The sequence below is a fragment of the Pelobates fuscus genome, chromosome 3 (assembly GCF_036172605.1).
Source record: "Pelobates fuscus isolate aPelFus1 chromosome 3, aPelFus1.pri, whole genome shotgun sequence".
NCBI classification, from domain to species: domain Eukaryota; kingdom Metazoa; phylum Chordata; class Amphibia; order Anura; family Pelobatidae; genus Pelobates; species Pelobates fuscus.
The window spans coordinates 264263988-264276073 of NC_086319.1; the positions used below are offsets into that span (position 1 = coordinate 264263988).

Genomic DNA, 12086 nt, shown 5'->3' on the forward strand with positions numbered 1-12086 from the left:
CCAGACATGTGCACACACATTGCTTTGCACTGTGCTGGCCTTTTGTCTGGCACTCAAAGGGTTAAACAAGTACACTAAAGCTTTTTCTAAAAACTATTATTTTAACAGCCATTTGACATTTAATGAGAATAACATATCAGGAGGTTTGGTCAAGTTAAATTTCATCATTTCACCACCATCTTAAAACTTGACCACCTGCCCCAGGCAATTCAAGTTATTGCCCTGGGTTCTTTTTTTGTTTTTTTGCAATGTTAGTTTTAGTAGAGACTTTATATACCGTACCTATAGTCCATTATAGGTTATCATCTAGGCAGGTAATGCAAGTAAGGAGAATAATATACACTATCAAAGTCTACTTGCATGCTAGTATAACAAGATGCCGTTAAGTCAAATATATAAGGGTGGATGAGCACACACAAATGACTAAATTTCAAGGTGATGTGCTAGGTTAAATGTAGCATTTGGCACCCTAAGGCTCTCTGGCCATCCTTCTCCCTGCGCCTAGAGTTCATGAAGTGTCATAACTTAGATTCATAGTGCAAGTTATTAATCTCACCATACTGACGCATGGAAACCAGTGTAATCATAGCCTCACTCCCAACGCTCTGTTTCATAGCACTAGTATATTAATCAACCCAACCCTAGCACTCAGAATCATAGGGCTAATTATTAATGGCTTAGATAAACCTTTGTAATCACAGCATCACAGAGACTCTTGAATTCACAGATCTGGCTATCATTGTTACCATAATGAGCGAGGAAATCCCACTGTCACAGCACCACAACAGTGACCCAGGAAAGCTTGATGCAGTCACAACACCACTCCCAACACTCAGATTCACAGTGGTGGTCATCTTTAATGAGTCCATATTTTACACAATCCTGGCAGACATGGTCACTGAGACTTGTGCATTCATTGAAAAGCTAAACCTTTGATATTTCGGAGACCTCTTCAGACAGAACATTGCCTTTTAAATGGGAAGTATCAGGGATAAAGGCAATGTCTTTTGGCAGAAAAAGAAGAAAAAAGGGTTACTTTCTTCTCTGTATAGTGGTATTAAAATATCAGCAGTCAGTTTTAAAGGCGATCAGACATATTCATAAGATTGAAGTCAGTGGGCATGGAAGAGAACCAATTTTAGGACTGCAAACAGAGAGAATGGCATTAGTGTAGCTTTGAAAATAATATTCTATTATCAAGGATTAGTTTGAAATAAAAGGTCAAATCAAGAGGACAGGCATGAAAGAATATTTAAGTGAGGGTTCCCATATAGCACTTGTGCCCTTATTGGTTAAATGTGAAGCAAAATTATTAATGGAGCAAAAAGTCAGAGTTTAAAAGCAGGAGGATTATCATATATTTAACCATCATTTGGCACAGACTCAGTGTGAGCAATTCATGCAGTACTTGTGTATCAGTACTATTTGTTCTGGTATTGATGTGTAATTAAGGACCCGGTTTGTGCCATACATGTTAGTGTGTGAATTTATGTATATCAGGATTATTTTGCTTTTTTGTAGAATGGGTATCTGGTAGCATCTGAAATTGCCAACGTATGTCTGCATCCTTGATCATCCCTGAGACTCTTGCATGTCCCTTAGCCCATGTCCATTGAACAGGTTTTGGGGTCTGGCAGTTCAGAAGTTGTCTCCTTATACAGTTATGGTCCCAGATACACATGAGTCAGCTGACAGAACATAACGATATCACTTCCGATTGTGCAGCGTGTCCTGAAATTTGGTGCTGGTGTATCGCACATGAAATCCCTTCTTGTTAATAGTGTCATCAGAATGAAATTTGATAGTTAGGGAGTCACCTGCAGAATACACCTCCTCGGGGGGCTGAAAAAATGAGTCAGAAAGAGATTTTAGCTCACTAGTAGTGATCCTGAAAAATAGTTCCAACAGAATCTGTTAGGCAGAGGTTATAGACAAGGTGTAAACATTGATGAGGGGTACACATTTTTTGACCACTAGGCGGTGATAGCTAGGAACAAAAGAATGATTTGGATAAGACAATTCTTGATGAGAGACAAGAAAGGAGATAAAGACATAAGGAGAAGATACCACATAAGATCAGAGAGATCAGAAATTAAGTGATACATATTAAGTGATTTTATATATACACGCACACACGTGCACGCCCGTTGGGAAACAGAAATACAGAAATAACAAAGCACTGCTGAATAATAGACACAAGAATCCAATGTGTTTTACAAGATAATTAAAGACAAATTCTACTACAATTCCTAAAGTTATTACTTTTTGACTGTTTAATATTCTATTGCATCTGAAAAAAGGCATCTTAGCATATTTAAACTTTAGTTTAATGCTTGTTATTTTCCGCATCAGAACTATTCAAAGTGAGATAAATTGGGTTAGCTAAATTGCAGATTATAAGGTCAGGTGCCCGTGAAAATTAAATATCTAATGCAAATGATTTTACAGGTGGCAAAGTCAATTGAAAAGCAGGCCTAAAGTCTTAACACATGTGAAAAGCCTTTAACCCCTTAACCCCTTAAGGACACATGACATGTGTGACATGTCATTATTCCCTTTTATTCCAGAAGTTTGGTCCTTAAGGGGTTAAGGACACATGACATGTCATGATTCCCCTTTATTCCAGAAGCTTGGTCCTTAAGGGGTTAAATTAGCTTTGCAGCAACACATCTACCAAAAAAAGATCTTCCCCAATAACTAAATGCCCATTGGCTGAACAAGTCAGAGCTATGCAGCATGGGTAAGAGACTAATAAATGAAAGAAACACTATAGGGCCAGGGACACAAACATGTATTCCTTGCCCTATAGTATTAAAAACACTATCTAGCCCCTCTTGCCCCCATAAATATAGTAAAATCTTATCTTTATTCCAATCTGCTGCTGCTGGCTCTGCCTCCTTGGCTGATATTATCAGAAGTGATGATCTCAGCCGATTAATATCATAATCCCATAGGAAAGCATTGGGTTGGCTGCTATTGTCAATTATCATGATCTAAGCCAAAGAGGTGAGCTGCAGCATCTCCTTATAGAGATGCATTAAATGAATGTATCTCTATGAGGAAAGTTCAGAATCTCCATGGAGAGGTTGTAGACACTGAATGTCAGTGCAATATGGCTATCTGAGGAGTGGCCAGTGGAGGTACCCCTAAACAGGCAAAAATCCTGCAGGGGCTGACTATTTAGCTGTAGTTGTTCTGGTTACTATAGTGTTCCTGTAAATTTGTAGGTCCAGTACCCCCTATCCTATACACAAGAAAGAAGCCTCAAACTGCCATCCAGTACCATGCCTCCATCCAGTATCAGCTCCATAGTATGTAAATAAACAAAGCTTTTAATACAATGACACATATTAATGTCCCAACCTTCCAGCTACTCCTACTGCCCAATAGCTTACTTCAAAATTAAGAACTACACTGGGTTTATATATATATCTGCAGTAGCTAGCTGCAACTGACCAATGAGACTGTTTTTTTGATCCAGCCAGTGAAATTCCTCTTCCTTTATGCCAATAGTTTTTTTTTCACATTCTTTATTTTTGCAGTGCACAGAATCCCAAACAAGCATGCAGATACATTACACAAGAGTATAAATGACAATGAAAGAGTTGTGGGTGGTACATGGAATGTCAAGATGTCAAGGTCACTGCACTATTTTACATTTAAAGGGACTCTATAGTCAACATATAAAAGCAAGAAAGACAGGTCCCCCAGCCTTCCTTCTTGCTTTTATATGAACTTTCATGGATTAAAAATTATTTTCAAGGTTTTTTTATATTAAAAACGTACCTCCGTTCCAGCGCCGAGCTCCCAGCCATGCCGCGCCCCCTTTTTCGTCAAAATGACGAAATCGCGGGGCCCAATAGGACGCTTCTCAGAGAGAAGCGTCATCGCGATGTGTTGGCTTCGCGCTGCACCAATCGCGTTCTTCATAGAGCGGCATTGACAGCCGCCCTATGAAGAACCTCAGCGCTTTACCGCGCATGTGCGCGGAATGCGCGTTCGCGAGCTGAGCTGTCTGACTCAAAGAACTTTCCCACGCTTGTAAAATGACACAGAGCACTGTGATTGGATGGCTTGAAATCCATCCAATCACAGTGCTCTGTGTCATTTTACAAGCGTGGGAAAATTCCAAAGAACTTTCCCACGTTTCATCCACTATTGTGGCCAGATAGCGTCCCTGTGGGTTCGTGCTCCAGCTGTCAGCTGAAGCCACGCCCACAGCAGTGCTGACAGGCTATCAGCACACAAAGCGCGTTCACAGTGCTTCCCCCCCCCCCCTCAACCACTATTGTGGCCAGATAGCGTCCCTGTGGGTTCGGGCTTCAGCTGTCAGCTGAAGCCACGCCCACAGCAGTGCTGACAGGCTACCAGCACACAAAGCGCGTTCACAGTGCTTTGTGTGCTGATAGCCCGTCTGATGTATTCACCCAGAATGCATCGGACGAGAGGCCTTTTTAGGGCCTCTGAACTCGGAAGTCCCTCTGGTGGCCGTCTGATTGACTGCAACAAGAGGTGTTCCAAGCTTCCAATGTAAACACTGCATTTTCTCAGAAAATACAGTGCTTACAAGAAAAAGGCTCCGGGTAGCTGTAGCACTCACCTAAACAACCTCATTAAGCTGAAGTTGTTCAGGTGACTATAGTGTCCCTTTAACCCCTTAAGGACCAAACTTGTGGAATAAAAGGGAATCATGACATGTCACACATGTCATGTGTCCTTAAGGGGTTAAATAAGAGAAAACATCAGGAACACAAATCTATTAAGCAAGTTGAGAGTTAAACAGAGGTGCTATATCATAGAAATGTAGATAGTTAATTTCACGAGGTTATACCACTGGATGTGTGAAGTTATCTTTGCATTGATACAAGTTATGGCAGTAATTTTATTTGGAATATCAGCCTTCTAGGTTACCATTTCTACACTACAAACTGATCCTTCATCCAAATGCATTCCATTTACATAATAGTCTTCTTTACCATGCAGTTCGACAAACACATACAAGCAGTCAGGCAGCTGCGGACTACAACACAACTCATAGGATGCTTAGTGAGCAGTTTAGGTTGCTATGTGTCTCTTACATCTTATTTAAACTGCCTCAATTGCAAACTATTAGAAAGTAATGTATGGCAAACACACTCTTAAGGCGTTTAATATGTCAGTTTAATGCACTAAACTCCTACCCACACCTTGGGCATGTCAAGCATTAGCATTAAGGGGGGCGGGGCCGGGCCGCCGAGCCAAGCGGTCGCAGGCAAGCACAGCTCCTGCACAAAATGCAAAATTTGCCCGAAAATCGGTACCTAACCTGCAAACAATTACCACCAACCTCGACCTGCAAAGCACACGGGCCACCGGAGCCGGGGAGAGGCTTGCTCGAGGAGTTCTAGTCCCCCGGAGGAGGGGTGCCCCGCAGCAATCAAAGGGTGCCTCCCTGGCGGTGAGTGGAGTGGACGGCCGCCGCTCCACTATCCTGCCCTACGGAGCCCGGAGCACGCAGGGCGCATCGGCGGACCCGGCCCTGTCTCCCCCCCCATCGGACCGGGGGGGTGATCCCGGTCCAAGCTTTGGACTACTAGCGGAGGAGCTGGTGGAGCATCATGCAGGCCTCAGACACGTGGCTAAGATGGCGGAGGTCACAAGAGCGGTGATCATTTATAGCCGACTACAGAAACGACCTGGCGTGGTACGCAGGATCGCCTGAACCTCACGACCCACACTCTGAAACAGCGTTAATGCCCAAAGAATAGCAGATGCAGAGCTTACGCTTACCAGTCCCACACACGTGCACCAACATGCAGCCTAGACCCGCGCACAAGATGGCGGAGACCCGCGGGATGACCTGCAGTCACCATCAGCGCCGGCACCCGAGACATTCTCAGGTACAGACACAGACACCCGGGGCAGAGAGCCTAACAGATACCGCTCACGGATACTTCGCTGCTGAGAGGTCCGCACGCGTCTCATCTGAGCTGGGTGCTCATCGGGAGGAACCCCCCCCCACAGCCTGCCATATACCCAGGGAGAAGCTAGGGGCCCGGCGGAACCCTGGGCCCACGGTCCTGACGACGGGTCCAATGGCACACAGGCGCGAGTGCCCATCAAGGCCTCAGGCAGAGGACGAGCGGCCCTCAAAAGCAACATAGCCAACACAGAGACTCAGATCAGCGGTTTAACGTCGGCGAAAGCAAGCGGGACTCTGGGTCTAGACCTGGCCCTCTGCCACTGGACATGATGAGGACTAGCCCGAGTGGCAGACCACTGGTGGTATTTGCCCCTTCTCATAACATCAACAGACTACCTTGTGCCTGGTTTAGTATTTTGCAGATTATGTCCCTCCAGCTCTTTATATTTTATATTTTATTTTTATTATTATTTTATTCGATTGCTGGTAATCATTTCTCATGTTTGTGTCTCTCTTAGCATCTAGTCATAGTTTACGCCTAGTTACATAGCAATACTGAGATAAATGTACCTTGATTGAATAGTGATGGGTTAGGCATTATAGACTCTCTACTTCTCTGCCTATTCTGATTTAAACTGCGAGCCTCCTGTCTACTCAGGTGAAACCAACTGTATGACCTCTAATATTTTAGCATGTTCCCAACTGGATCTTCTGATCCATAGCCTGTATTATCGCTCACTGATCGATACTTCCAACTTTTAACCTAATGCTCCACCGCTGTTACTTTAAACTATGAGCCTCTCGTATAAGCATTTACAGCTAACTGTAGGACCTCTAATAGGTTAGCATGTTACCTACCGGATCTTGTGATCCTTAGCCTGTATTTTCTAACTAAGGTTTTAACGACAAAAAACTAAAAAATTGAGGCACTGTAATTCAGGAAATGTCATTTACTCTTGCTGTATTGACCCTATACTGTAATTCATTTGACCGTTTCCTCCAATTTCTCTTCTGTATCCCATCTTATTTGCCTCTAATAAAAGAAAGATTGACAAAAAAAAAAGCATTAGCATTAACAACATGTTTTCCTGGCAAAATCATCATGTGCGGTTTTTTTACTAAGCCATTATTGAACATCACTAAGTTTGACCCTAAATTCACTGCACGTAAATTAGGGAGACTGTACCACTCTTATTCAAACTTGGGCCAATTCAGAGTCCTCTAGATTTAATACGCAATTGTCACATTAGGAGGCATTTTCAGACATTTGAGCATTTTCCAGGTGAAAAAGCAGAAAATCACAACATTTGCAAGGGTCAAATAATGCACTAGTGAAACTGGCTAGGGTTTACTATTAATTGGTGAACTTACTCTTCCAACAAAAAGTTTATGGTTGTTTTACACTCCACTGCCATTATAAAAATAAATAAATAAAAATCACTGTTTAACCCCTTAGTGACCAGATCGCTTTTCAAATTTCTTACCGTTTGGGACCAGGGCTCTTTTTACATTTCTGTGGCGTTTGTGTTTAGCTGTAATTTTCCTCTTACTCGTTTACTGTATCCACACATATTATATACCGTTGTTCTCACCATTAAATGGTCTTTCTAAAGATAACATTATTTTCATCATATCATATAATTTACTTTAAAAATAATTATAAAATATGATGATTTTTTTTTTAAAAACACACTTTTTTGAACTATGACCCCCAAAATCTGTTGCGCATCTACAACCACCAAAAAACACCCATGCTACATAGTTTCTAAATTTTGTCCTGATTTTAGAAATACCCAATGTTAACATGTTCTTAGCTTTGTTTTGCAAGTTATAGGGCAATAAGTACAAGCAGCACTTTTTTCAAACCATTTTGTTTTTCAAAATTAATGCGTTACATTGTAACACTGATATCTGTCAGGAATCCCCCAATAAAACCCTCCACATGTATATATTTTTTAAAAGAAGACAACCTAAGGTATTAAAACTTGGGGTATTTTGACTCTTTCCATGCAACCATTTTACCACCAACCTATGCCAAATAAAAAAAATAAAATAATAATTGGAGATTTTTTTTTTACACACATAGCAATTTAAGAATACATGTACTGAGAACTTTAAGGGTTACTGCCAAAGAACACCCCAATATGTGTTCAGCAACATCTCGTGAGTACAATGATACCACCCATGTACAGGTTTATCGGGTTCTCTGGGGGCTAAAATACCTTATTTATCTGGTTATCATGCACATTTTTGAAGCCGGCCAATGTAATTTACCCCCATCAAACCATTGATTTTTGAAAACTAGACACCCTAGCGTATTTCAAATGGTGGTATTTTAACACTTTCCATTCACTAATTCTAACACCAGTCTTTGTCAAACTTTGGGTAGTCATTTTTTTGTGTTATTTTTCCACACACATTCTACTTTAGGCATGGATTCTCAGCTTCTGTTATGTATTGCTACCAAATAACACCCCAATATGTGTTCAGCAACATCTCCTGAGTACTGTGATAACACCTATGCATAGATTTGTTGGGTTGTTTGTGGGGTGTAATGCCAGACTTCTGACATGTGTTTTTCAAATTTGACATCTTCTTTGCCTATCTTCTTATTGGGGGGATTTTTAGATATACCAATTTATTTTCTTGCCATAAGCGTGCATATTTTTGAAAAGTTGACACCCCACAGTATTTTATGCAATAATCAAAAAAATTTGAGAAAATGTGTAGTGGTAATTTCTCAATTTTCATTTTTACACACACATTGCTTTTTGACTGTGATTTAGGGGAGCCTGCTTGGGGCTTGTCATGTACCCCAGTTTTATTTATTGCCATGAAAGTGTATATATTTGAAACGTAGACACCCCAAGGTATTGTATAAGGAATGCTTTGATGCCTTTTATGCAACCGTTTTAGCCCACAAAATTGGAGAAAGTGTGTGGTGGTCATTTTTTACTTTTCATTTTTACACACACATTGCTTTTTGACTGTGAATTTGGAGAGCTTTTTGTTGGTTATTACAAGAAAACACTCCAGGTTGTTTTCTACAATGCCTCCTGAGTACACCCATGCCCCCCATGCAGAGGTTTGCCAGGATTTTGGGAAGGTTCAATTACAATTGTATGATTTGTAATTTGAGTTGAAATTGAGAGTATTTCCTCTGATAGGCCTATCTTTAGTTTCGGGCTTATCACGTACCCCAGTTTTATTAATTGCCATGAAAGTGTATATATTTCAAATGTAGACACCCCGAGGTATTGTATATGGAGCGCTTTGATCCAACCATTTTAGCCCAAAAATTTGGAGAAAGTGTGTGTTGGTAATTTTTCAGTTTTCATTTTTACACACACATTGCTTTTTGACTGTGATTTAGGATAGCCTGTTGTTGGTTATTGCAAGAAAACACTCCAGATTGTTTTCTGCAAGGCCTCCTGAGTAAACCCATACCCCTCATACATAGGGTAAACGTAACAAAAAAACCCCCAAAAAAACTGAACGGCAAATGTTAAATTTTTTTTTTAAATGGACCAGTGTGTGGTATCATTTGAAGCAGTCCCCAATGCAGAGTCCAGGCTGTTCAGGGCAATCATGACAGTAATATACGGTATCTTTTCTCTGCCATCTCTTAAAACAGACGTTGCATCTTTTTGGGGGATTCTGCTTTGCCGTGATAGGGGGGATTTTACAAATAAAATGTGTAGCCCAAACTCTACTCTCTCATATCACCGCCCGGGGAGCTGGTACATCACGGTACAAAATCCCCGAAATGATCTGGACCTGAGACTGTAAAAAAGTCAGTTGCATTCCGGGGTTTGTTTTTGTGCACAACAAAAAAGTGTTGTGGTTTGCAATCTGCATTAAGTAGAATTCAACCTTTTTGTACCAGGCCCTTGTCTTCCATATAATTAGGTAGGGCTGCAGCAGCTGATCTGCCAGATCAATCCCACCCATATGCCGGTTATAGGCCTTGATGCACACTGGGTTCCTTGCGCTCTCAGCTCTGCCACGTACAGAGACCTCCACAGTCCTCTCAGTGTGGATGGTGGTAAGAAGGAACACCTTCTTGTCTCTGTACTTAACTGCCAACAGCTCCTCTTGGCGCAGAGCTAAGGTCTCTCACCTTTGTAGCCGGGTACGTGCAAGTTGTCCTGGGAAACCTGCGCGCTTCTTTTTTATTGTACCGCAAGCTACTGTTTCAAAACAATACAGTAGCTTGAACAAAGGGACACTTGTATAAAAATTGTCTGTATACAAGTGGTACATCAGGGGAAATATCAGGTCCCAGACAATCTTGCCACTGGTTCCCATATGTTCTGGGCAACCTGGAGGGTCAAGGTGGCCATCCTTTCCCTCGTACACCATGAAGGCCTGAGTATACCCAGTCTCGCTATCACAGAGCTTATACACCCTTACACCATACCTAGAGCGCTTGGAAGGAATATACTGCTTGAATCCCAGCCTTCCCTTTTACTTCATCGGGGATTCATCCACGCATATATTCCTTCCAGGTGTATAAGCCTCTGCAAACCTGGCAGCAAAGTGGGTAATCAGGGGGCGGATTTTATACAGCCTGTCAAACTGGGGATGCTCCCTAGGGGGGCACAGGCTGTTGTCGCTGAAGTGTATGAAATGTAGAATTATTTCATACCTCTTCCTCGACATACACTGGGAGTAAATGGGTGTAAAGCAGATGGGGCTACTGCTTCAGTAGGAGCGGATGGAGGGCTTCTTTATGATGCCCGTCAGCATAGTCAATGCCCAGAATTTTTTAGATTCTGGCGCATCGATGCTGCTTCGCCAAAAAATACTCAGGCTTATAAGTACGGAACTGATGGGCATATTAATTAGTTTGGGTGACAATTTTCCACAATATATCATCGCCCAGAAACACCTCCATAAACTGCTGAGGGCTAAATCCTGCGATACCCACATTGATGCCAGGAGTTGCAGTGAAGGGTAGGATATCTGACCTCTGGCAATGAGGCACTACCCACTGCTCAGCAGCACTGCCAGCTGGAGTAGCACGTCTCCTTCTGGCAGGTGGACTAGCAGCCACAGATACATCATAACTAGATACATCACTACCAGCAGCCACTGTATCTAGTGATGTATCTAAGCACCTGGCAGGGTCAAAATCAGGGTCGGAGTCAGACATAGACGCTTCAGACTCTAACGCAAGGATGGCATACGCCTCCTCAGAGCTATACGACCTCTGTGACATGATCACAATCACTTTACTTACACTAACAAAAATTAACCCCTAAAAAAATGCAGACAGCAAAATAAGTGCTGCTGTGCAAGAGCCAGTGATCTATACAGTGATCACTGGCAGGATAGGGATTAATAGCTCTGAAAAGAGCTTTTGGTTCTCAAAAAAAAAAAAAAATCACTAAAAATGAACCCCTAAAAAAATGCACAGGCAGCAAAAAAAAGTGCTGCTGTGCAAGAGCCAGTTATTATAGTGATCACTGTCAAGAAAGGGGTTAATGGCTCTGAAAGGAGCCTTTGGGGCTCACAATTTAAAAAAAAAAATCCCTACCTAAAACTAGCTAAATCTCTCTACCTAAAACACAGATCTCTCTCCCTCTCTCACTAAAATACAAGTGAAGAGAGGGAGGGAGATCCATACTGATTACTAATATTGACCTGATCAGACAAATGGGGGTCATAGTTAGGATAAACATTGTTATAGGGGCAAGCTCTGATTGGATGTCCCTAGTCTGCCTCTGGGGAGCCCCATGATGCACTGTCTTTAGAAAGGCAACACCATCTTGGAAGCCACATGGCAGGGGGTGAGGGGAGAAGGGAGGGGGGTTATAGCTTACATTTATTTATTCAAAAAACATTTTTTATGTTTTAAAAAACAAAAAGTATTATCTTCACTGAGTTCCTCGACCCCTCGAGGCACTCAGCACAGGCAGAGCATCGGAAGCCTGCCCGATGGCTTCTGATGCCCTGCTTAACTGCCAGGTGCCACGTGGAGCCACCCGGAAGTGAACACTCCGGGGGGGGAGCGATCACCTGACTCCCGGCAGTAAGGAGAGGTATTCCACGATGCCTCGACATCGAGGCATCAGAGCCATCTATAATATTAATTATTATTGGGCAAAGCTTTTTCTTGGACACCCTGGATCCTGCACCCCTCCCACCCCCAATCATGCCTTTCGCCCCAACACAGTGGAAC

The 12086-nt window shown here is 42.4% G+C and overlaps 1 protein-coding gene across 1 annotated transcript in view; it reads right to left on the reverse strand.

The window, feature by feature from the left end:
- Nucleotides 1-806: 806 nt before the first annotated feature.
- BMP1 (bone morphogenetic protein 1) overlaps nt 807-12086 on the reverse strand; it is a 90742-nt gene continuing 79462 nt past the window's right edge. Inside the window, exon 20 of the mRNA XM_063448476.1 lies at nt 807-1842. Within this exon, the coding sequence (XP_063304546.1) occupies nt 1708-1842 (135 nt within the window). The 3' untranslated portion in view covers nt 807-1707. The remainder of the gene's footprint in view (nt 1843-12086) is intronic.